General features: G+C 41.2%; 1 protein-coding gene across 1 annotated transcript in view; it reads right to left on the bottom strand.

The window, feature by feature from the left end:
* The window catches only part of SLC2A12 (solute carrier family 2 member 12), a 35,170-nt gene extending 20,430 nt beyond the window's left edge, over window positions 1–14,740 (bottom strand). Inside the window, exons 1-2 of the mRNA XM_026074223.1 lie at window positions 14,596–14,740; window positions 6,062–7,384 (exon numbers count right to left, since the gene is read on the bottom strand). Of these exons, the coding sequence (XP_025930008.1) occupies window positions 6,062–7,384; window positions 14,596–14,740 (1,468 nt within the window). The remainder of the gene's footprint in view (window positions 1–6,061; window positions 7,385–14,595) is intronic.
* Window positions 14,741–22,274: the final 7,534 nt, after the last annotated feature.

The following is a 22,274-nucleotide window of genomic DNA, read 5'->3' on the forward strand; positions in this document are numbered from 1 at the left end:
GTCACTATCATCCTTGTCTGGAGACATGAAGCCAGAATCCTAGTTTCCGCACGTGGGAGGAACCTTGGCAGTGTGAAACTAGTAACCCAAGGCTGGTTTTGCAGCCTGCCAGTCTGCCCTGTCCTAACATCATACGGGTCCTCAAACTGGGGATTCAAACATCCAGTTTAAAACTGAATGGAGAGCAGACACCTTGTGGGAATTAAAAAAAAGTCCTCAACAAAATGTAATTCTGAAGGGAAGTCATTCCCCTTTGGTAAGCTCATTTGTGAGACTGGGTTTCCGAGTGAAGAAAGTGACTTTTGTGATCACAACCTGCTTATTTGTTTAACTGTGTGGTTGCAGGTGGGGATATGTCCGCCTGTCTTGTGCATGCCCTAATACTTTTGAAACTGCTTGCTAACTTCAGCCAGATAGTTTTATGTGCCCCTGCATTTGGACACACAGAAGACAGCAGCAGGGCCATGTTAAGGCTTCCCAAACACAAGAGAAACTTCAATCTGAGGTTACTCTGAATCAACAGCTGAGGATCCTGTGGTGAGACACACTGGAGTTAAACCATGCTGCCCTCCTGCTGCTGCTCACAAAACTCCCCCTCACCTCACAGGGGGTCTGTGCCCTGCTGGATCTGGCATGAGACCTGATCGTGATGTCCTGCATAGACTGAAAGGATTCCTCGCCCCCCATACACAGCTCCGAGACACGCTTCACATCCGCCACGGATCCGAATTCCATAGCTCCAGCCTCCTCGCCTGTGCTCTGGGCACACGGCAAGGTGATCTCACTCAGTGTGGTACTCTCAGCTTACGGGCTAATGGTCTCAACTTCAGAAGTTAACAGGAAAGACTGCAGTGAATGGAGTGATTGGCATGCAATATTTATGTAGTTTTCCAATCTGAAATACACATCTGACAGCTGAGGCTACCAGATGGCAACAAAGCACACAATATTCCAAACTGAGACAACTCCTATGGGTTGACTATTCCACTGTATACCAGCATTTAACAGGTTTTAATCAATAACAAAGTACTGCCAATCCTACAAGCACCTACTTACAGGAGCTGTGCTTCAATGGGACTGAAATTAGAAAGGCTACTTGGAAAAGAAGGGTTTGCAGTAAGTTCTAAATCCCCCCCTCCAAGACCCTGTTATGCATTTATTTGTTCACCACAAAAATGTGAAAAACGTTTTTTTACATTTTATATTTATCTGGGTGGGTATATGTGGTGTTTTCCTGTCAAGTATCAAGATCTAGAAGACAGTCTTCTCCCATGCAGACACGGATCTGTCCTGGTGCATTGTGGCCTTAGCTGTGTGTGTGCTGGGTGGCTCCCAGCACTCAGGATGCAGGGCATTCCTGCAGCTTTTTCCCTGGAAGAGGAGCCTGCAATGGCCTTCAGAAGAGCTCTGAGATTTCAGCCTTTGGCTCAGGAGAGTGGCACAAAGCTGGCAGCTGTTCTGGGACACGTTCTGGTGACATTTTATGTCCTGGCTTGGCAAAAGAATAAATACCTATGGACTTTATGCACCTAAGTGGTTTTGAGGAAGACCCATGCAGGTGCCTGAAAATGCCCCTCAGTCCCACTTGTAGGTTCTTGCATTGATTTGCATCCACATCCTCAGCATGAACTGCAGTGAGCKGATGCAATTTGCACCAGCAGAAGATTATCCTGAAGTGCATTGACCACCTGCTTAACAGCCTTTGCAGTTATACAGAAACACATTAAGAACTGACATAGGAGGAGGAGCTCTTCTGAGCAAGGCACCAGTGCCATACACACAACCCAAATGCAGACAGTCAGCATCCACCTCTCCACAAAAGCATTCCACACTCCACAGCAAAACAGCCCTGTGATATGCATGGATCTTCTCCTTCCCTGAACTGCATGCAGAGCTCCCCAGGTAATGTCTAAGTCCTGTTTGGCTCAGTTGCTTTATACTTGTTACAACAAATTCAGACCTGCGAAACAGGTGCTCTGTTGGGTTCACACTGAGCTAACATAACTTGCTTCTCTGCCCAGGACTTGTTGGAGCCACTCTGACTTTGTCAGATGGAGAGGATTAACTCCAGACCACACTGTGTTTCTGTATTGATGTTCATGGTGCTACAGTCTCTCTTTCATTGAGGCCTTGCTGAGATAACTCTGTGTCAAAGGTGTGAGGTTATGTTTTCAAAGACCTCCTCATTCAGGGAATATATAGGAAAACATGTAGGAAAGGTGCCCAAAACTATGTGTAATTTAGACTTTGATCTTTAATGGTGCAAAAGTAGCAGATCAGGGCAGAGAATCAGGTCTTTGGTAAGCAGGTGCCATCCCAAACCAGAACTGTTTTTTATTTGTCAGGTGGGTGGTGGGTGAGGAAAGCACCAGGGTTTTGGGCACCCACACTGTTTCAGGCAGGCTGAAGGTGCCCTCAACTTTTTACCTGGAGATCCGTCTTGCACTTGCTACATCCAGCTCGAAGAGTTCCACATTTACAGCCTTGTTTTGGAAAATAAGTCTCCAGAAGTCTGGCTTTCCTATATTTCCTAAATCTCTGTATGTTGCAGCAAATGGTGGTGACCAGTGAAGGAGGTGATATTTCTTTATAAGAAAGGACTGCTATATTTTGCTTCTCCAAATGGTTTGATCATAACATCTCACAAATGAGCTGCTCTGCAACTATTTCAGTGAATTCTGTGTCATTTGGTAAATGGTCATATGTAGGCCCGGCTGGACTAGAGGAATTTCTGTGTTTTCTTCGTGTTTAATTCATTTCCAGGGTCACACTTAGCTTTTAGCTTTGGTGATGAACTGGTGATCTACCTCTGCACTGCACTCATGTTATTAGCCTGCGCTCACTGCACCCTGTCCAAGGCACACATCGTTCCTGTGAGGCTCAGATTGCCCATGTCCCTCTCTCTGTATATAGCCAGTTCGTATGCCTGACCGCGGGAGACTGCATCTCCTTGCAGACATTCTCCGAAATCAGTCAAGAGTCCCCCTCACACTCCTCACCCTTCACGTTGCAGCCAAATTGATATTTCTTATGGGCTTTGCAAGTATCTTTCCCTGCTGAGAGCAGTTCATCCTCATTTGACCTTTCTGAGATACAGACAAAGGTAACTCAGGTCAAAGATGGGTGTCAAGTAATAACTGCATTGAAATGCCTTTGTAAACACCCCTGGGGAGACAGTCTGTGCTGTTCTGTGGCGTGATGCAACACCGACTTGTTGCACCTATAAAGCATCCTAATAATTGTGTGCAATTGAGCGTGAACAAGCAGTTGGATTGCATTTCATTAAACATAATTAATTCAAAACAGAGCAGCAGAAATACTCCTCTTATCTTGCCTAAGGGCTGATGATATAACTATAGGACACCCTAGAATCAAAAAAAGAGATTAAGCAGATGCTTGCTAGTCTGTGAGTTCTTTTATAATGCAAAAATGGCTTTTATCTCTCACTGTCTATTTTTATTGAGGGCTCATCACTGTGGTGCCTGAGTGCTTTGATAAATGAAAATAAATATATTTAGTGTATGTTCAGTCCACTAAAAAATCCAGTTATTTCAAAAAATTTGAGAACAAAGGAGAAACCATGGAAAAATTTGACATTTACAAAGGTCTGCTGTGCAAGTCTGGTCTGTAACTAGCTCTTCAACTATCCCAAAAAAAGAAGGAAAATACAAGGAAAAAGTAATTAAAAAATATGATGGAGCCTAGGTTGCATGATCTGCCCTATGAAGAGTGTGCCATTTTTCTAATGGTGCTTACATACGTTCTCCTTTATCCCCACCTACCGTAATGTAGCATGGATTCAAAATAAAGCAGCTGAATTTCTTACAGAAATGGCCTAGTGAGGAGGGGGAAAGAGCGAGAAACTTTCTGCTCTGTGTCCAAAATAGTCTGCTTTGGTCTATAGATTATGAACAGATGCATCCCCAGTATCTCCTCCACCTCAGTCAGCAGAGCAGGCCAACGTAATGCAGAGTCTGAGGCATTTGCATTGAAAATATAGTGGTGCTGGTGGGATTATAGTGCTTCTGTCCCCAGGCTCCCAGGGCATCGTCTGGCTGAACCAGCCAGACAGTGCTGGAGTCTATGCTGCAGCCTTGATGCCTTGTTCCCTTTGCAGAACAGACAGTGGCCAGTGGTCTGCTCCAGACCACAGACCGGCTTTAGAAGATTAATAAAATAAACATGTACAAACTGTTTATTTCATATAACTGAAAGGATTTGGTTTATTCTTTACAATAAGAAAGGCACACTAAGGATAAGAAATCTAGGCTTTTAAAATACATTCAAGGCTTTGGACTCCAAGCAGAAAATGTTGAAGGCTAGATATGAAACACAAACCATAACCTCCCTGTCCAACCTAGACTATGCAATTACAATAGATCCTTTGCAGATTCCAGAAATTCGTTACATTTTCTATACATTGTCAGTTTTAACTGAACACTGAATTTTTAAAGGTATGGAAGTATCTTGCAAGTGCTTATCTGCACTTTGAGGCATCTGTTGCTCTCTTGGAGAACTTGGCCTTAACTTGCTACACAGATGCATCCATCAGTTTAAATCCACTTTACTCCCTCACCGTGGCTGTATCATCAATGGTTTCAGCATGCTGGAGCTGAGATGGTGTCTGTTGCCTCCCATTTGCTCATCTAGAGCATCTGTGCTCTCTGTCAAGAAAGAGGTCAGAAAGCAAGCATGGGAGTCTAAAGACTTGTCAGATTAACATGGCAAAGGCACCTCAGTTTCTGTAGCCCACAAAGAAGTGGACATCATTATCATTGGCATCATATCACGCCACCCCAAATGACAAGGAACTTATTTATAGTCACGTCAGCAGGAAAGCAGCTCTCAACAGGAGTGCAAGCCTGAACATGTGCCCCTGAAACACCCAGGTAAAAGCTCAAGTAACATACTATTTTCACAGGTGCACCCCTGGTTTTGCAGCTATGTCACTTAGAGCAGATTCCAGACCCAGGAAGGTTTGCAAGGAAGGGAATAATGCTGCAATAACATTGTCAAACTTGCTGCCCTGGCAATGAATGTTTATCTCACACAGCTCTCCCAGTGAGTAATGTTTAAAATAAATAAATACTGCTGGGGAGTTGCTGTTAGTGCGATTGTTGGGTTTTACTCTTGTGACAAGCTTTTTATCATTATACAGCAGCAGGAGTACAGTGTGTTTGCAAGGCAAGATTGAGTCAGGGCACAAAAGCACATTAAGTCTGTTAATAAATAATGGACTCCGTGCACGTGTCTTTTGCAACGTGGCTTAAAAAAATCAACCCTTTGAAGGTGAAAAATCATGCAAGTGTCATTAATAACAAACAAACAAAAAAACCCAGAGCAAACAAAAAGGAAGGAAAAGATTTGATTCCTATTGCCTGGGAATGTCAGAAATGTTCTCCTCTGGAGAGAGTGGGGATCCTGCAGAAGTATGGTAGCTGGAATAGTGCCTCTTTGATTGTACAGTGACTCTGTTTGTATTCTGCCATTTGTACTGTTCAGTATCGGTAGTAGCAATGATACTAAAGTTTGTTCATAAACTATGTCTTGAATTTCTTAGCTCTATCTGAAGACTATTATATATGGTCAGAGGCCTGGATCCTCAACTGAACACAGACATGCTGACATTTCATGGAGTTGAGGGTGCCATACCATACAGAGGTCTAGAGCTCATCATTACCTTGGGTTTATGAGCCAGCAACAGCAAATGCCTACATCTTAACCTTTCTAATATAATGGCACAATAGAATATGAAGAGAAAAGAGAGCTTGAGGACCCATAATTCTGCTGTACAAAGCTCACATTGGTTCTTAATTTCACTGAAGGTGAAAGGTTTCAAGGAGGATGAGGACATTGACCTCAATGGACAGGACCTCTTCCTAAACAGTACACGCCAGGCTTTTCTGTAACAAGACCAGTACATATTAGTGGAAAACACTGCTTTGCCTGGATTGAGAATTACCTGATACCAAGCTGGGCATCTCATACCAGCATGTAATTCACTTGTAAATAAATCATTACAAAGAGTTATGAAAACATGAAAAAAAAAAGAAACACTTACTTGGTCCAAGACCTATGGAAAATGCAGCAACATAAGCAAGCAGGCTGGCCAGTGAGAGCCATTTCAGGACAACGGGAACTTCCTCACTTTCTGTGTGAGACCCTGTAGTGCTTTTGCCCCCTGCCARAGCAGTTCTGTTCTGTTCTCCTGTCCCGGCAATGTCAGGTTTTCTCTGTGTGTTGAATGATATTCTTTCCTGTGAAGCCATACTAGCAAAGAGGTCCTTGAGACTATCATTGGTGAGACTGCTCAGGTTTCCTGGTCTATGAAGAAAGGAATCCTCCAGAGACTGGCTTTTACAGACATTGGTGAAATTCACATGTATGTTACGGTTCACTAACCCCATGGTGACCAGTGATACTGCCATAACAGAAGAGCCAATGCACAGAAATGTTTTGCTTCCAACTTGATCCACAAAAACTGTGGCTGGGACTGTGCTGACCACTTTAACCACTCCAACTCCAGTAGAAGCCAAGCTAGCAGCTTCATTGCTTTGGAACCCAACTGACTTCAAAACAGTAGATGCATAAAACAAAATGTTGGGTTGTCCCGTTGTTTGCACAAAAAAGACTAGAGTAAGTCCTACCAACATTCGGGCCCTCATGTTGTTTTTTGAATGAAACAGGTCCAAGAAACTATACTGGTGTTCATCTTTCAAGGAAGACTTGATCACAGTAAGTTCTTTGGTAGCATCTGAAGTTTCCCGTAGCCTCTCCAGTACTTTTCTTGCGGCTTCATCATTATTTTTCATAACAAGAAACCGAGGACTTGGAGGAAGAAAATACATGGCAATAGCTTGCAAGGCACCTAATGGAATCACAAGGCCAAACATATACTTCCAGCCATGCGACACACTGGCAAATGCATAATTTGAAATATAGGCAAAAAGAATGCCTATCACAATCATGAGTTCATTTAAAGACACAAGGAAGCCTCTTCTGTGCTGTGGGGCGATCTCAGCAATATATACACATGTAGCAATTGATGATAATGATATGGATATACCTATGGCAATCCGTCCCACAATAAGCATTCCATATGATTCATAGGGCAGTAAGATCAGACTCCCCAAAACAAGTAAAGAAGATGCAATAATAATAGCAAATCTCCTTCCAAATCGGTCTATCAGGAATCCACCAGTAAGGGATGCAAATAAGGCCCCAAAAAGAAGGGAACTTACAACTATTTCCTGTTCTTTGCAAGAGAGCGCTAGTATGCTGCTCATCTGAAGAAGAGCTCCAGAGATAAGTCCCAACTCGTAACCCATCAGAAGTCCACTTATGGCAGCAATTGCAGATGACAGAAAAGTAAATGTTCCACAGCCTGAAATCAGAGAAAAAGAAAAAAAAACCTAAAAATCAAAACCATGATTTTTGCAACATTCTGATAACTAATATGAAGTTTATTAGATATACCAGTCCTAAAAAGCTTATTTTAACTTTTAGGCAAAGCAGTTAACTGCATATGAACCCAGGAGAAGTGACCACATAAAAGCCGCTATTTTTGAAAGCAAACATATACATAAAATTTGTAATTCTTATAATTTCCTCTTTAATTGTAATGCTTTTAGGCTCCTGATCTAACAGTAGTCAATATGGTTTTGATCAGGCCCTAAATAAGTAAATCTTCTGCCTCAAAATATCATTGCAACAGGCAACATTGACAATACAACCCTTGTGGTAAGAAAGCAATTTTTGCCTTTGGACAGTCTCAGTATTTTTCATGTGCTGAACTGAGGGGCCATGGAAAAGAGTAAACTGTCCAGGCCATCAGGTCTTGTTCACCCAACTAGTGTACCATGGGCAAGGAAATCACTAATTATCCAGCCAAATTGCTTCAACTCTGACTTGAATAAGTAATAAGTTTTCCTTCACCATTTACTAATTCCTTTACTTCACCCGAGGATGCCATGAAGGCTGCTGGTGCTGGTGGTGTTTCTTTGCTGTATGGAAACTCATCCACTGACCATCAGTCTGATTAAGATAGCCTGGATGTTCTAGGGAAACCAGTCTTTGAGGTACAAATTCACAAACTCCCTGGACTTTGCTCATCACTAATGTCAGATACTTTGGAATATCAAGATCAGATGTCCTGCATAGTTTATAATGGCCACAATGTCAGGAATAAAAAACAGATAGTGAAAACATAAACTGAGTGGAAATTATATGCCTTTGAATGTCCGTTTTAAAATAAACTCATTTTATACAACTACAGTCATTGTTTATTATTGCAAGATAGATTTAACTGATCATACTCTACTAACTGTGAAGCCTTTGCACCCTAAACTTTGAGGAATATTTCAGTTTGTTATTGTTGGGTTTGTTCTTCCTCTCAGCATGATCTTCCTCTCACCATGAAGCTGGCTGCCACACAACTAGGAAAGGAATAAATTGACTTCTGATTTTGTGGTTAGTTGGAGAGATAGCATGTGTCTGAAGAGAGGTGACTTTTGCAGCATAGCATAGTCCATATTTCACTTAATTCTCCTGGATCAAGTACCTTCTTAGCTGGAAAGTGGTATAAAGTCTAACTTATGATTCTAGGCTTTGTTTATTTTTAGTTTGTTTTTCTAAAGCATTAAGGCTCTTTGATCATGCTGACTGCCTGATGCTCCTTGCCAATAACTTTTGAGTACATTGGTAAGAATCAGTCCCATTTGAGAGAGGATATTACATTTCTAAAGAAAATCAGTAGTAGAGGAAGGGAGAGACCGCTGGGATATGTCTGTACTACTAAACTAGCACAGGCCTGGACCCTGGAACAGGGCCACCTGTCCTGTGAAACTGTTAGCATGGTCCTGGCATCATTTTGCTCCGTGCCACCTAGCACTCTTCTAACAGTTCCCAGACACCTCTTGGCTAACAGCGTGAGCCTGGGATCACTCCCTGCAGGCAACCCACATGAGACCATGTTATTTTGGAGTTTAGCCGTGTAGAGTAAGCTGTGCCTCCATGGTCAGAGAGTACATATAAGCCCATTAATTCTATTAAGATAGGTATAGCCTATTAGCTCTCCTACCTGGCTCTCAGTTTGTTCCCGGAGAGCCAAACAGAAGCAAAGAGGCAGCCTCTGGATAATGAGTGCACACATTGCTCCTGGCTCACCAGGGCACTCTCCTCCTCTGTGCTCTGGTGGTTGACAAACGAGAAACAGCTAAAACAGAGGATTTTGTTGTGATGGGCCACAACAACATGGGGGATATGGGAGTATTATTAGAAGTCTTTCAGAAGACCGTGGGTGGAGGGTAGATTGATTGTGATAGAGAAGGGATAAGTTGTAAGACATACAGGACACAAAATTGTGAGAAACAAATTTGCAAGACACTCTGGTGATGGAACAATCTTTTTTATTGTTGCAGTCCATGGCTGTATTATGCCTAAAGCTTTTTCTTCTTTTATGTGTGCAATATCTAAGACCATTTCACTTATTTTGAATTGGATTTAGTACAAGGTTCCACTGTGAGCCAGACCTTTGGTGGAAGTACTATTGACTTCAGTTAAGCTGCTTTGAGTTACCCTTGCTCCATTCTCCAATACATGCACTCAATATGCATTTTATCATTGCAGAAACTACTTTGTCCCTCTCCCTTTTTGCCTTTTTGGTTTGCCTGCTTGCTATCTATTACTAGATCTGGAAAATATATCCTTCCAATGAGTCCTGGCTGCAAATCAGGTCCGATATAACACAATGTTGTGCTTAATGAATGAGCTCGATATCAGAAGCATATAGTTAGTTTTATTCCAATGCTCTGTCCAGAATAAACCACGCCGCTGCTCACGGCTGATACTTGTGCTTGCTTGGATATCCTTGTATTTCATTTTACTGAACTATATAGTTTTAACCTAAAATTTTGCTTTGATTTATGTATTACGAAGCCAAGAGAGACCATTGTCATCATTTAGTTTGATGCTTCTGAACAACACTATACAACACTTTGGACACATGTACATGACTTTTTATTCAATTAGGCCATTTAAAATATTCAGTTTTGATTTAAAAATTGCTAGTGAATGAAGACCAATGTCATTAACTAGTAAGTTGTTCCAGTGGTTAATTGTTTTCACTGTAAAATATCTTTAAAGTATTTCTAGACTTAATTTCTGCAGCTTGAACTTCCAGTCATCAGACCCCATTCTCCATTTTCCTGCACTTATCTTTGGTCGTAAGTACAAAATAACTGCCTGTCATCGAGTCATCCCACAGATGTCTCCTTGGTTTATGAGTCTTTACAAGTTTATCAGTCTCTTAACTAGCCAGAGCCCTGTTCTCTGAACTCTCCCCAGACTATCAGTTTCTCTAATAAATTGTGAACTGGACCCAGTATTCCTGCAGTGGTTGCACAGTGTCAAATACAAAGTTTCCTTATTTGTCCCACTTCTGGTGCAGATTTGCCTGCATACTCATCTATGGATTCTCATAGCAGTGTACAGGAGCTCATCCGCAGATGGTTATCCTTCAGGACAACCAGTTTCTTTTCTGACTGGGTTCTTTCCAAGACACTGCCTTTCCTTTAAATAAGGCCTGCATTCTTGTATCCTAGTTAGAAATGCAAATTAGTCAGTATTTCTCTGTATTAAGATATATAGGAAGGACGGGTTCAACTTACCTAACCATAAGAGATCTATAACATGTCTAGATTTCTTCTGTAATCACTTGCGAAAAATAGGCACTCCTAGATGTTTAAAACAGGTCAGATGCTTATTTCTCTCCATTTACTATAAAAGGAATATGCATGGTTTGCTCAGATGCAGATGTCTAAAGTTAGCCAAGAGGAACCCCAGCCATCATATTCACTTGTAGTCAGCAGACCAAGCCATCCATATTTCATTCAACCAGTGACATATATCATTTATTGCTCACCCATCACCTTTATCACCTGCAAATATTATTATCCATGATTATCTTCTCCCAAGCAATTGATAAATATCTCAATTAACAGAGGGACAAAACTTGCATTTAAGGATCTCCAGCAGAAAATCAGCAGCATGAGGGTGTGTCTCCTGTTTACCCTGCGAGATCTGTATCCTATATGGGTTTTAATTCTTTTAATGTGCGACATGTCAGTTTTGTATGGTTCTAGTTTCTTAGTCAAAAATACAGTGACAAGTCAAATATCTTAAAAGAGTCTATCATCAGCACTGTTCTTTATGACCTAGACTGTCCTCTCCTCAGCCTGTGGTCCTCAGATCAGTGCTACGGTAGCGATAATTTATTTTTAAATGGAGAGACTGTACAAGCTGGGGACACAGCTTGGAAACCTGGGAAGTTGCTAGTGAGGCACCCAAGGCCATATAGTTTTCGTCCTTATACCACTATGAGGTTTTATCATAACTGGGAGTGATCTCATTCACTATACCTGAGACTTGCCTGTCCAGAATTGCCTAGTAACTTAAACCCTGAAACCTCTGCTCAGTTTTCCGTCATGGTCTTTCTCCAGACAAAATTCCCTTTGACTTCAGCATGTGTTTTGCTTTAACATTTCAAGATAAAACACGTTGCAGTAGTTGTACTCACAATCCTTTTAAGTGTCATTTTTAATGATATTTCTGACAGTTCTTAGGCATTCCTTTTTTAAAAAAAGCTTCTTAAAATGTATGTTCCTCTTATTTTTATTAGATGTCTGAAAAATACATGGCAGTATGCAGCCCAAGGGAAAAAAATATTTTAATGATGGCTTCCAGAAAAATTTCTCCTTTTGCCTGCAATAAACACCATGGTTAACGGGTGTAATAGCTGGTATGTGACAAGTGATTGGAAAGTCTATTCATTAGTTTCCCCATGTAAACAAAATGGTTTCTCACAACTGTTACTCAGGTCAAAAGCAGCACTACTTGGCAAACAAACTTATCTTTAAGAACATTTGCTGGAAATGTTTATGCTTTGTGCCTGAAAAGCAGACCGACTGCAGTCATAGTATAGCATCGTGTTCTGCTTATGAGACTGGATGTTGGAAGCAAAGATCTTAGTCAGGGTGTGCCCCTTTCTACTTATTTTCAAGCACATATTTTGGGAAAATACAATCCTTCCAAAGGCAAAATATTTGCCTCTGCATGTATTTTATGAGCATTATAGATAAATGATCTTTGCCAGGGAAGGTTTACAGGGAGTCTGAGCTGGGAAAGAGCACTTTTCCCTCCTTTCATGTGCAGGAGTTATGGTGAAACGTGCCTCGGAGCCCTTTTTCACTCAGCGTGGCAGGCTCAGACATCATGTTAGCCCAGGTACGGAGGTTTCTTCAGTGCAGAAAGCATTTCCACCCCACTCTCCCTTTCTCCCAAGAGAACATTCACTGTGTAAACAGAAAACTCTAGTGGGGCGGGGGTGGGGGGGGTATCACTTTATATGACCTGTGCAAATACAGTCTATTTTAATAGGAGGGAAATGAACATGGTGCCTCCCAACATGGTGCCTTCTTTTGTTGCCTTAGATGTAATTTGGAGTGAGAAATTTCACAATCTGGGAGGGAGGGAAAGTGTTTTCCAGGAAGATCAAATATACGTTTTTTAATTCTTGAGGGTTCTTTGATCTACTTAGATGTTTGGAATGCAAGCATGTATAGCAAGTGGGTCATGTGGTTTCATAGGATAAATATGTAATGGTTTGTGTTGGATATGGCTGCATAATTAAATCATGGTTTTGTTTCTTGTATGAAAGGTGATTATCCCATTTTCACACCATTATGGCCTTTGCCATGCTGTCATAATCATCTTTTCTGTGTATTCCAGTTGTGTGGTGCAGAGAGATAAACGTTAGTGATCTGTCTTGTTGATATATTCTAATGTGCAAGGTTTCTCTAGATCTAGATGATCAACAGGTGCATTTTTTATTTGCTAGGATACATCTGAACTAACTTTATCTATCTAAAAGTTTGGCCTGGAGTCTAAAATACTTATCCCAAAAGATCCTAGGGGATGAAACAAATTGCTGGATTGGAACAAAATTATGTTGCAAGCAGAGCTAGAAAATCTCAGAAAATATTAAGTTTACCCCAAACTGGTGTCAGGGCCAGGTGGTGTCTTGACTGTTAAATTTGACTCCTCCCACCCAAGTGTGAAAGGCTGTAAATTGAACTAAAAAAAAAGGCACAAGGAAGCTCATGCATCACACATTTTCACACATCTAAATTTCTGTGATAGTGGGAACTAAATAGTGGGAACTGTGTACTTTGTACACTGTAAACCAGATGAATGTGTTGTGCGAGTAATATTCAAATTTCATGAATAAAAGCATCCTGGAACTGATGGAAAGACAGGGCAATGTAGGTCCTGGACAGACCCAGCTAGTCCATCTCTCTTAGTGCTCTCCCATGTATTTTCCCTAGTAAACAGGCAGCTTGGCCTTTCATTACATTAAATGAGATTCCGGGCTTTGTTTTTCCCAGCAGGAATCAACAAGTTCTTTAATTCCTAAGTAGGTAATTAGAAATTACTTGGTTTACTGCTTTAATTTCTGAGGGTAAGGCCAGCTATATAATTTGCATTTACTCTTCTAACTGTAGCCCCTGTGCTTCAGTAACTTTGCTGTTTATTTTAACTTCTTTGCTTCCCTTTGATAACACCGTCCTGTAACAATCTGGATTGCTCCCCTCATATCCTAAGGTAATGCTAAACACATCTGTACACTGACTTGCTTTCTGTTTTGATTAACCTCTGCTTCCTCTGCTTCCAGCTACCAGTAGATGTTGCTGGACTGATCGCTATTATACTCCAACAAAGCATTTGTGCCAGTGGTATCCGAATACGCATGGGTTAGTCAGTTCATTCATTTTTAAGTGAACAAAACTCGCTCAGGGCATAGTCATTTCTGGCTTACAAAAGTGCTTTTCTGTTTGGGCACAGCTGTCTTCTGGGTGAGAAATGTCACAATTGTAGGTCATTTGCCCTTGATCTTATCATCAGTAAAAGAGACTCAAGATGCAAAAACATGCTGTAACTCAGAAAAACAGCTGTGTGAAGAGCAGCAAAGGTGAAGAGCTATGAAATTTGGCTTCAGCACTCAAAAATCTTTTTCAAAAGAAATTCTACAGTTGATTTTTCAGCATGTAAACACAGAAGCCCTGTTTCTTTATGAATTGCTAGGGGAAAAAAAACAGGAGGAAGTACCCCCCCCCCCCAATTTCCCCCTGCATGAGCAGGTGCAATGCTGCTCTTTGAACTCTGTGGCCTCCCTGAATTTCAGTTTAAAGGGCTGAACTGATCCAAAGCATGCAAGGGTTGGAGCAGCATTGTCATCTTAGATGGCAGTGGGTTGTCTGATTTTTCAGGTGACTAATCTTCATAAAGAAAAAAGATTTACACAATAGACAACACATGCATGAACAGTAGGACCGAGGCCTTTTGGGAAAAGTATCACATATACCTTCATTCACAGCAAACCTGGTATTTCCTTCTTTATTCACATTTTCCCCCTCTTGCACTTTTAGAAATTGAGCCAACGCGCACTGAGACTCCCTTAGCTTTGCCACGCTATTTTTCTTTGAACCCCAGCGGCAGCTACACTCACTGACAGGCAGCGTTCAGGTCCCGCCACTTTACCTGGCGGAGAGGAAAGCTTGTGAAGGTTGCTGCTGCTGCTGCTGCTGCTGCCACGGCGGCTGCCTCCGCTGTCATCCTCATCCTCCCCTGCTCTCATTGACTGGCGCTGCTGGCTGAGGTCCTCCCTGCTCTGCCCAGGTGCCATCGCCGCCCCAGTGCCCCCGTTGCACCTTGGGCACAGAGCACTTCACCGGGCAGCAGCCCTTCCCCGGCTGGCGAGGGGCGCACGGATTATTTTCCTCATGGCAACAAGTTAGTGAAGCTGGCTGAAACCGAGTGCAAACTGCAAAGCGGTTTGTGAACAACTTTGCTGCTATTTCAGCAGGCTTTGCCCTTTCCAGTGACACAGGCTGTTGCTCTTCTTGGGAGCCTATTGCAGGCAAGGGGAGGGCCATCTGTCGGAAGTATTGCTTTGCCTTTTAACAAATAGTTGGAGGCATCAGACATTCACACAGAGCTCAGTGCACATTCTTTACCCATTAGTTTAAAGGATCTCTCTCTCTCTGTCTCTCTTTCTCATGTTCATACACATAGTTTTTAACAGAAAAGGAACATGGAAGGGGAGGATTTAGAGTGTACGCTGTATCAGCTGAAGTTCAGATGCAGACACGGTATCACTTCATTCTTTTAAATTGTGAGCAAGTTGTGGTGAGAAATAGCAGAGAGGAGAAAAGAGCGATGTCCATCCTGTGTGGTCGGGAAAGGTAGGAGTTGTGACAATATATTTTTTCATGCCATAGATGCATGTGCTATTTTACAAGCAAATAAAAAGGCAATCCACCCTCTCCCATGACAATTATTTGTGGGAAAACTGAGAGTTTCAGCTGTATTGAGTCAAATAGGGCTTGATTTTTGAGAGCTGCCAGGAGTCACGCAGTCCCTACCAGCTTCAGGAGAAGCAGCAGGCAGAGGGTGGACAAGGCAGGAGGGAAGGGCTGCGGCGAGCAGAGATGAGCTGCTGACACAGACTGGCTTGCACAGTCCCAGTTGCAGCAAGGGAAGAGCTGAGCACTCTGCATAGACCCACTGACCTCAGTGAGGCACGTTGTCCAAGTTATCCCCAGTGGGAATCAGTGTTGTATCATCTGGCATTGCTGCAGGCTTCTTGTTTGTTCTCTTTCCTCCTTTCATTACTTGCTGTTTTGTCTCAGCTGTTTTTGTTTGAATACATTAATGTCTGCAGATAGTGTGGGAGGGAAGGCAGAGGTGGAAAGCTGGTAGCTTCTGCAGTATTTCCAGAAAGGAGAATTCCTAAGCATTTTTTTCCTAAATTAGGGCAGACAAGACACACCCTTTATCAGTGTTTGCTTGACAGGAAAATTTGACAAAAGGCACTGTAACTGCCCCATCTGACAGGTACATCACTGTCAGCTTCAGGAGCTGGAGCACTTGGGACACCACATGAGTAGAGATTCCAGCAGGGAATTTGTTTTTGGCAGTACTTTTGGCAGGGAGTTAAGGGAGTCAGACTGACTCTTCACTCATGTGTAATATATTTTTCATGTAAAATGTCTACCTGTCAGACAGTATGGGACACTATCAGGGCTGTTACCAATTCCTTGGCATTTCCAGAGAAATGCTGTTTTCTCATGTGATACATGCAAACAAATAATGTCAGCTTTTAAAGAAATTGTTCTGATGTTTGGGAAAAAAATGAGAGGCTGTTTCTACTGGGGAAGGAGAGGAAATCTTTTCAAAGATTGAGCTCAACTGTGACAAGATTCCTCTGCCGTAACCAACCTTCTCTAATCGCCCACACCTCACATAGCTCACAGCTCTGCTTATATGGGAGCTCTCTGGAAACTCATATTGTTTCAGTTAATTCTATGTCTGCACACTTGTTCCCAGCTCCTAAATGTCTTTATATGTAATGGTCCTGGAGAAGTCAGAGAACTTTCTTGGTTCCTGTGTCATCTTGTTGGGGAGCTAAGTACTCCTCCCAGACATTTGTCTTCGAAGGGAGCTCGGTGATTTGCTTCTCCTGCACAGAGCTAGTATCTGGAGAGGGCAGACCCTTTGCTGAACCTCAYGAGTCAGTGATTCCCACTGGCTGCTGAGGAGTCAATAGGAAAAGAGACTCAGTTTAACAGCAGGTTCAGCTTCACAAAGAACTGATGAGAGGCTTTTGGGTTCCTCAGTGAGGTCTCACAGAAAGAAGGGATATCCCATCCCTGGGCAACTGGATATACAAGAACTGACTACTTAATTTTGTTTTAATATTAGTTTTTACTATCCAACTGATGGGATGCTGCTTTACTAGTAATAGAGACTGCTATGTTAAATTATCCAGCTTACAACACTGCATAGGTAGAACTAAAAGCAAAAAGGGATGATGGATATTACCCCTTCCCACAATTGTGAAGAACTTCTACAGCTTCTCTTTGTCCTCCTCACTCCCCCAGTTCCACCCAAATAGATTCTGTAAATCTTTATGAAGACAGCCTGGGCAGATGTTTCCGTTCCTGTTAAATTTGTAGAGAGTCCTTCTTCAGCTGTGAACTGAATCAGATTCATCAGTTAGATGATATTATTTAATTTTGACCAGAAGTGAGAGATGCAGTGTGACTGTGCCCCTTTTCATTCATAACCTTCTGTCTAAATATAGTCCTCCAGCTAAATATACTAGTTATGTATAGCTGCTGGCACCTATATATATGGGAGAAATTAAAAACCTCTTAGGAACTGCATCCTTCCCCTGAACAAGAAATATTCTACTTCCAGGAGTAGTAATAAAAAGATAAGGTTGCTTTTCATCAAGTTTTGAAATCTCATATTGAACAGATTTTAAGTGATAAATGCCAAGTAAATACACCAGTGAATTCCATCCCATTTTTTTTACAGTAAAAAAAAAAAAGTTTTAGACAAATAGTGGGATTTATTTCAACTGCCTTTATACCTGAAGTTGAGTGCTGTCAACATTCCCCTCAGAAACCAGAGCCTAGACTGATACAGAAATGTTTACCTACATGTTTACCCAGAAATCCAGCAGGCTAATTTTCTCCTGAAAATTATGTCAACATACCCCATTTTTCTTCCTAGCTCTACTCTTATTTCATGATAGATATGCCAGCTGCAATATGCAGTTGCTGAACTTTGCCTCCTGTGGTAACCTCATGAGATACTTACCTTTCATGAATGGTAAAGCAGCCAGTACACAGTACAAACCCTAAAGGCCAGTCAAAAATAAAGGAAAACCTCATTGTTCTGGCTGTTTTGCTTCTGAATATTCCTTTTGCTAATGCCTCATCATTTCTAGAGGACATTGTGTTATTTAATTAGAAAGATTGGTTGATGCAGTGGGTAAGGGGTTAACCTGGCTAAATGTTGTGGGTGTGCAGAAGTCCTCTGGGCTCTTAAAGGGTGCCAGCATAGCATGTCAAGCAGTGGTCCACACCCTTACCCAAACTCCAACTCACATTACATGCATGCTGACTAGTTGCAGCGCTGCATGCAGTCAGGCTTTGGACTTGCTCCAGGACATGGTAAACCTCAAGCACACAACAAGTCTTTTGATCAGGCCCAAGTATGATTTAGCTGAAACACAGGTGGGTCAGGCACACCGCCCAGCCGATCCTTTCATACATGTACCAGCTGCCATGGCAGTATCACGATATAGGCAAGAAGGCTATCATGAGCATGATGTGAGCCATCCTGGGCAGACAGGACCTTCATTAGAGTTCTTTGGTGCTGAAAGGGCAGAGGACTCTGTGGGCAACCTGAGTTTGGACTGCCCAGTGAGTAGTGCATGCTCGCCATACTGAGCGACAGTTATTGTGGAGGTACCAGCGAGCTTTGACTTGCTCCCTAAATTGCACTCCACCCCAAATCTGAATGATAAACATTTCTCTACATCAAGTCTTGGGGAAAAATGTATAAAGTAAGCAGAAATGTGAAATATTTTATCTTGAGATCTGCTGCTTGGCATGGAATTGATATGTTGTGGGGGTTTTTTTGTTTTGTTTTGTTTTTTGTGGAGTCATCAGTAGCCAGCTGATAGTGAAAAGCCACAGCTCAGCAGTTGGGAGAATYTGTTTTCACAGTTGTGGCTGAAAAGCTGAGGCATCGATATTGTTGGTGTTAACTGGCACCCTGGAATGGGAAGGAACTGGAAAAAGGCCAGTCCTAGTCAATAAAAGCAATCAGAGGGAGGAAAAGCAAAACAGTTTGTGCTGAATATTACAGCCAGGGTGATCATAAAGCGATCTCATGGAACAGAGCAACTGGGACATGCTGACTGGTAGCCCACAGAGTCCTGGTTACAGCACCCTGTATCTTCCTCCTTATTTCTAGCAGAAATAAACAAGCAAACAAGCAAAAAAAATAAAAAAATCCAGTGGACCAGACATGAAAAGAGATAAGGAGGAAAAGCAGGGAATGTGCTTCACTCATTTTGAATTATCTTCTATTATTTTCCTCATAAGCCAATAAAAAGGAGACAGTCAGGAGACAAGCCAGTAGTATGAGTGCAACAGTATCATGAGATTCCCCTGTTTGTTATATTCAAGTGCAGCYGGCAAGAAATCACCTTTTCTGATATTTTCTCAATTCCTTGCTTTCAAAACTGACTAAACAGTTTATAATTAGAAACACAATTAGGCTGGAAAAATAAGATAAAGTATTCATATTAGATTGCTGAATAATCTGCCTAGAGAATCTGTGAGGCTGGGGCCAGAATCTCTTCTAAATTCTCCAGTCCTGATTTGTATATGTCTGCATTTCCAGCAATTGAATAACTCAAATTTGGGACTGTGGAGAGACAGGAAAGTTAGTGTTAACCCAATAGGAATGTATCAAGAGCTGAAAAGCTTTCTGAATTAGTTTTCTTAGGCCATTTTTATAAAAGGTAGAATAAAGAAGGTTCTCTTAATTCCCTGTAGATTTTGTGACTCATGGATGGAAAGAAGATAATAAAACTCACATAATTTGTTTCTTCTAAAATATGGAAATAAGCTTTTGCAGCAAAATTATGGAGGGTATATGCTTGACATATCAGCTGAAGTTGTTTCCTGCACCTGTGATTGCTGATCTTTGCTCTCAAAACTAATAGTTCGCTGTTTGCAAGCAAGGTTCATAAGATAGCCAGCACAGGACAATGGGAGGAAAGGTGGGAGGAAGAAAGAAAGAAAAAGTCAAGGAGAGAAAAGAAAGAAACAGAGCAACAAAGCAAAGAAAAACATACCTTCTATTCCAGAAAACAAGTAGCAGTCTCAAAAAGCATAAGTAGCCTTTCCCATCAGTGCTGACGCATTAACACCCACACACAACAGGGAAAATGTGCCAAAATTCCAATTGCAGAGAAATAAAAAATAGATTAAAAAGACAGAGAGAAGTATCTCAAGAAAATGAAGTAATCCATCCTTCAGAAACCGTGAATATAGAGAAGATAATTGTTATTACTGTTAAGCAGTTAATTAATTTTAATTCTGGAGTCACCTATGCAAAGATGCTTTTAAAAATGTTAGATAAATTTCATAAAGCCAATATCTAGGTTATGTCATTTTTTTCATTTTACAAACAAATAACTCTAAATACATAAATAAATGCATAATACTAAGCAAATAAATATAAAACAGTCTGATGTCACATAGTGAATTCATGTCACAGCTGAGAACACAAGTTTCTTCATTCTGAGTCCTGTGGTTTACTTACTAAGTAATGATCTTTGTGTTTGGCTTTTCGAGATGCAGTGAGTTATACCCATGTATTTTTTTTCTGACTGTAAAAAGTCTTTTAGAAAAGTTCTTGACTTCTTTCAATAGAACAAATAATAGACACAATCCAGAGATCATCACACTTCACAGTTCCCTCCAGTGCCTGAAAAACACCTACTGACTTGCTGCAAAACCACTTTTTCCTGCTGCTCTTCTGTTAGCACCCTCTTTAAAAGTACTCTTTAAAAGTAGAATGTGGCCAGAGTCAGTAACTTTAAGAGTTATATTTTGGCAAAAACTTAAAATCAAAAAAAAGTTCAGAATGGGGAGGTTGGAAAGTAAAATACACAAAGAATTGAGGTGAGAAAAGGAAATAAAAACTGAAGTTTATTTCATATTTTTAATTGCATGGCAGTGTAGCCTTTCTATCAAGTCAAAGGAAATGTTATCTAGTTTTGGGGCAACCTGAAGTGCCGCATATCATCATTACTGAATAACATGCTGTGGTTTCACAACACACATTGTTCTTTCCTATTTGCTTCAGATATTTTACATTTATCTTTTTTTAAAATAAACCATAGAAACAGCAGTTCCATACATTTAAAAGAAAGTTGCCCATTTGAAATAGAAGCAGGAGCCAGTGACAACTGAATGTCAAAAAGTTTAGTAAAAATGCCTAATCAAATTTTATCCTGTCCAAATTTTTTATCCAATTAATCTTGGCRAAAAATGGCAAAACAGTTTCTCTCCTCAAATTGAAATTATTATGGGCTTGATTTTTCTCTTGCTTGCCTTTGATACAACTTTCTGGAATCAGCGGAGAAAGACCAGTACAAAACAATAAGAGGTGCATCAGAGCCATAYTTCAAATATCTTTATTATTAGCTAATATACTGCTTTATGTGATCAGAGAAATTTCAGCCAGCTATTTCACTGGTAGAGGTGAATACACAAGCCTGAACTCAGAGAAGAAGCATTTCAGAGAGCTAGTTGGGGAGGAACAGTGAGCACATGGTCCTTATTTTTTTCTTTGGTTCCTTGCAGAGGTAAGTGCACTCTGACCATAGCCCCATTGCAAGGTCTGGGCTTGGATCGGTGAATTAGTAATGTTATCTGCTGTCTGAAATCAGGCAGCTATTAGGAACTGCAAAACAAGGTGCCAAAAAATGGAAGTCCTTTTGATCACTGCTCACTGGAAAAAGGTTTCTTCTATGTCCTCGTGTGATGAATTGTTATAAATGTGTAAGCTGCAATTCTCTTTGCCCATTCCTACAACAAAAGGGATGTATATTGCTAAGAAAAATGTAACTGCTAAAATGTATTTTTTGTTGCTGGGAAACATTTACTTCTGCATGGAATATGTCAGTCACACAGGAAATGCAGTCATTTTCATGGTTTTAATTATTTCTACTGAGAAAGTGTTTTGTTTTCTCCTGAAAATCTTGTTGTTGTAAAAATAAACAATTGCATGTCATTAATGCAAAAACTTTTTGTTTTTTGACCACACCTGGCAACCTGAAAGGAATTCTACATGCATTCATTAATATCAAATGTCTGGATAAAGGTTTCCAAWATCCATCAAAATTTTCAAAACATTACAGGCAAACAGGAAATGAAACCAGCTTCAAATGCACAGGTCATTCCATGTTCATTCAGTGTGTGTGAAAAAATAAGCAGTGTGCAATCATGTTGTGCAATGGACATTTAAAATCATCCATTTTTGAGAATACTTCTTGCCTTGGCTTGTTAACAGATAGCAAAGATAGTCTCCAAGAGGACTGATATGTTCACTGTTTCCCAGGGGAAATTCAGTCTCCTTCAAGGCCTCAAGTTGGGCACTCAGAAACTTAGTTACCTGAAATCACTAGCCACCTCTGAACATTTACAGCCACAGTTTTGAAGAGCAATTACCAGCGGTCTGAGGAGAAGAAATGGAGCAGGGGGAAAGAAGCAGAGGGAAAAGCCCTGTTCTGCACTGAGGCCACAGAGATGTGAGTGCATTTGCCCGACTCTTAAAACGCCAAGAGA

Source organism: Apteryx rowi, unplaced genomic scaffold (genome assembly GCF_003343035.1).
Source record: "Apteryx rowi isolate R43461 unplaced genomic scaffold, aptRow1 scaffold_381, whole genome shotgun sequence".
Lineage (NCBI taxonomy): Eukaryota > Metazoa > Chordata > Aves > Apterygiformes > Apterygidae > Apteryx > Apteryx rowi.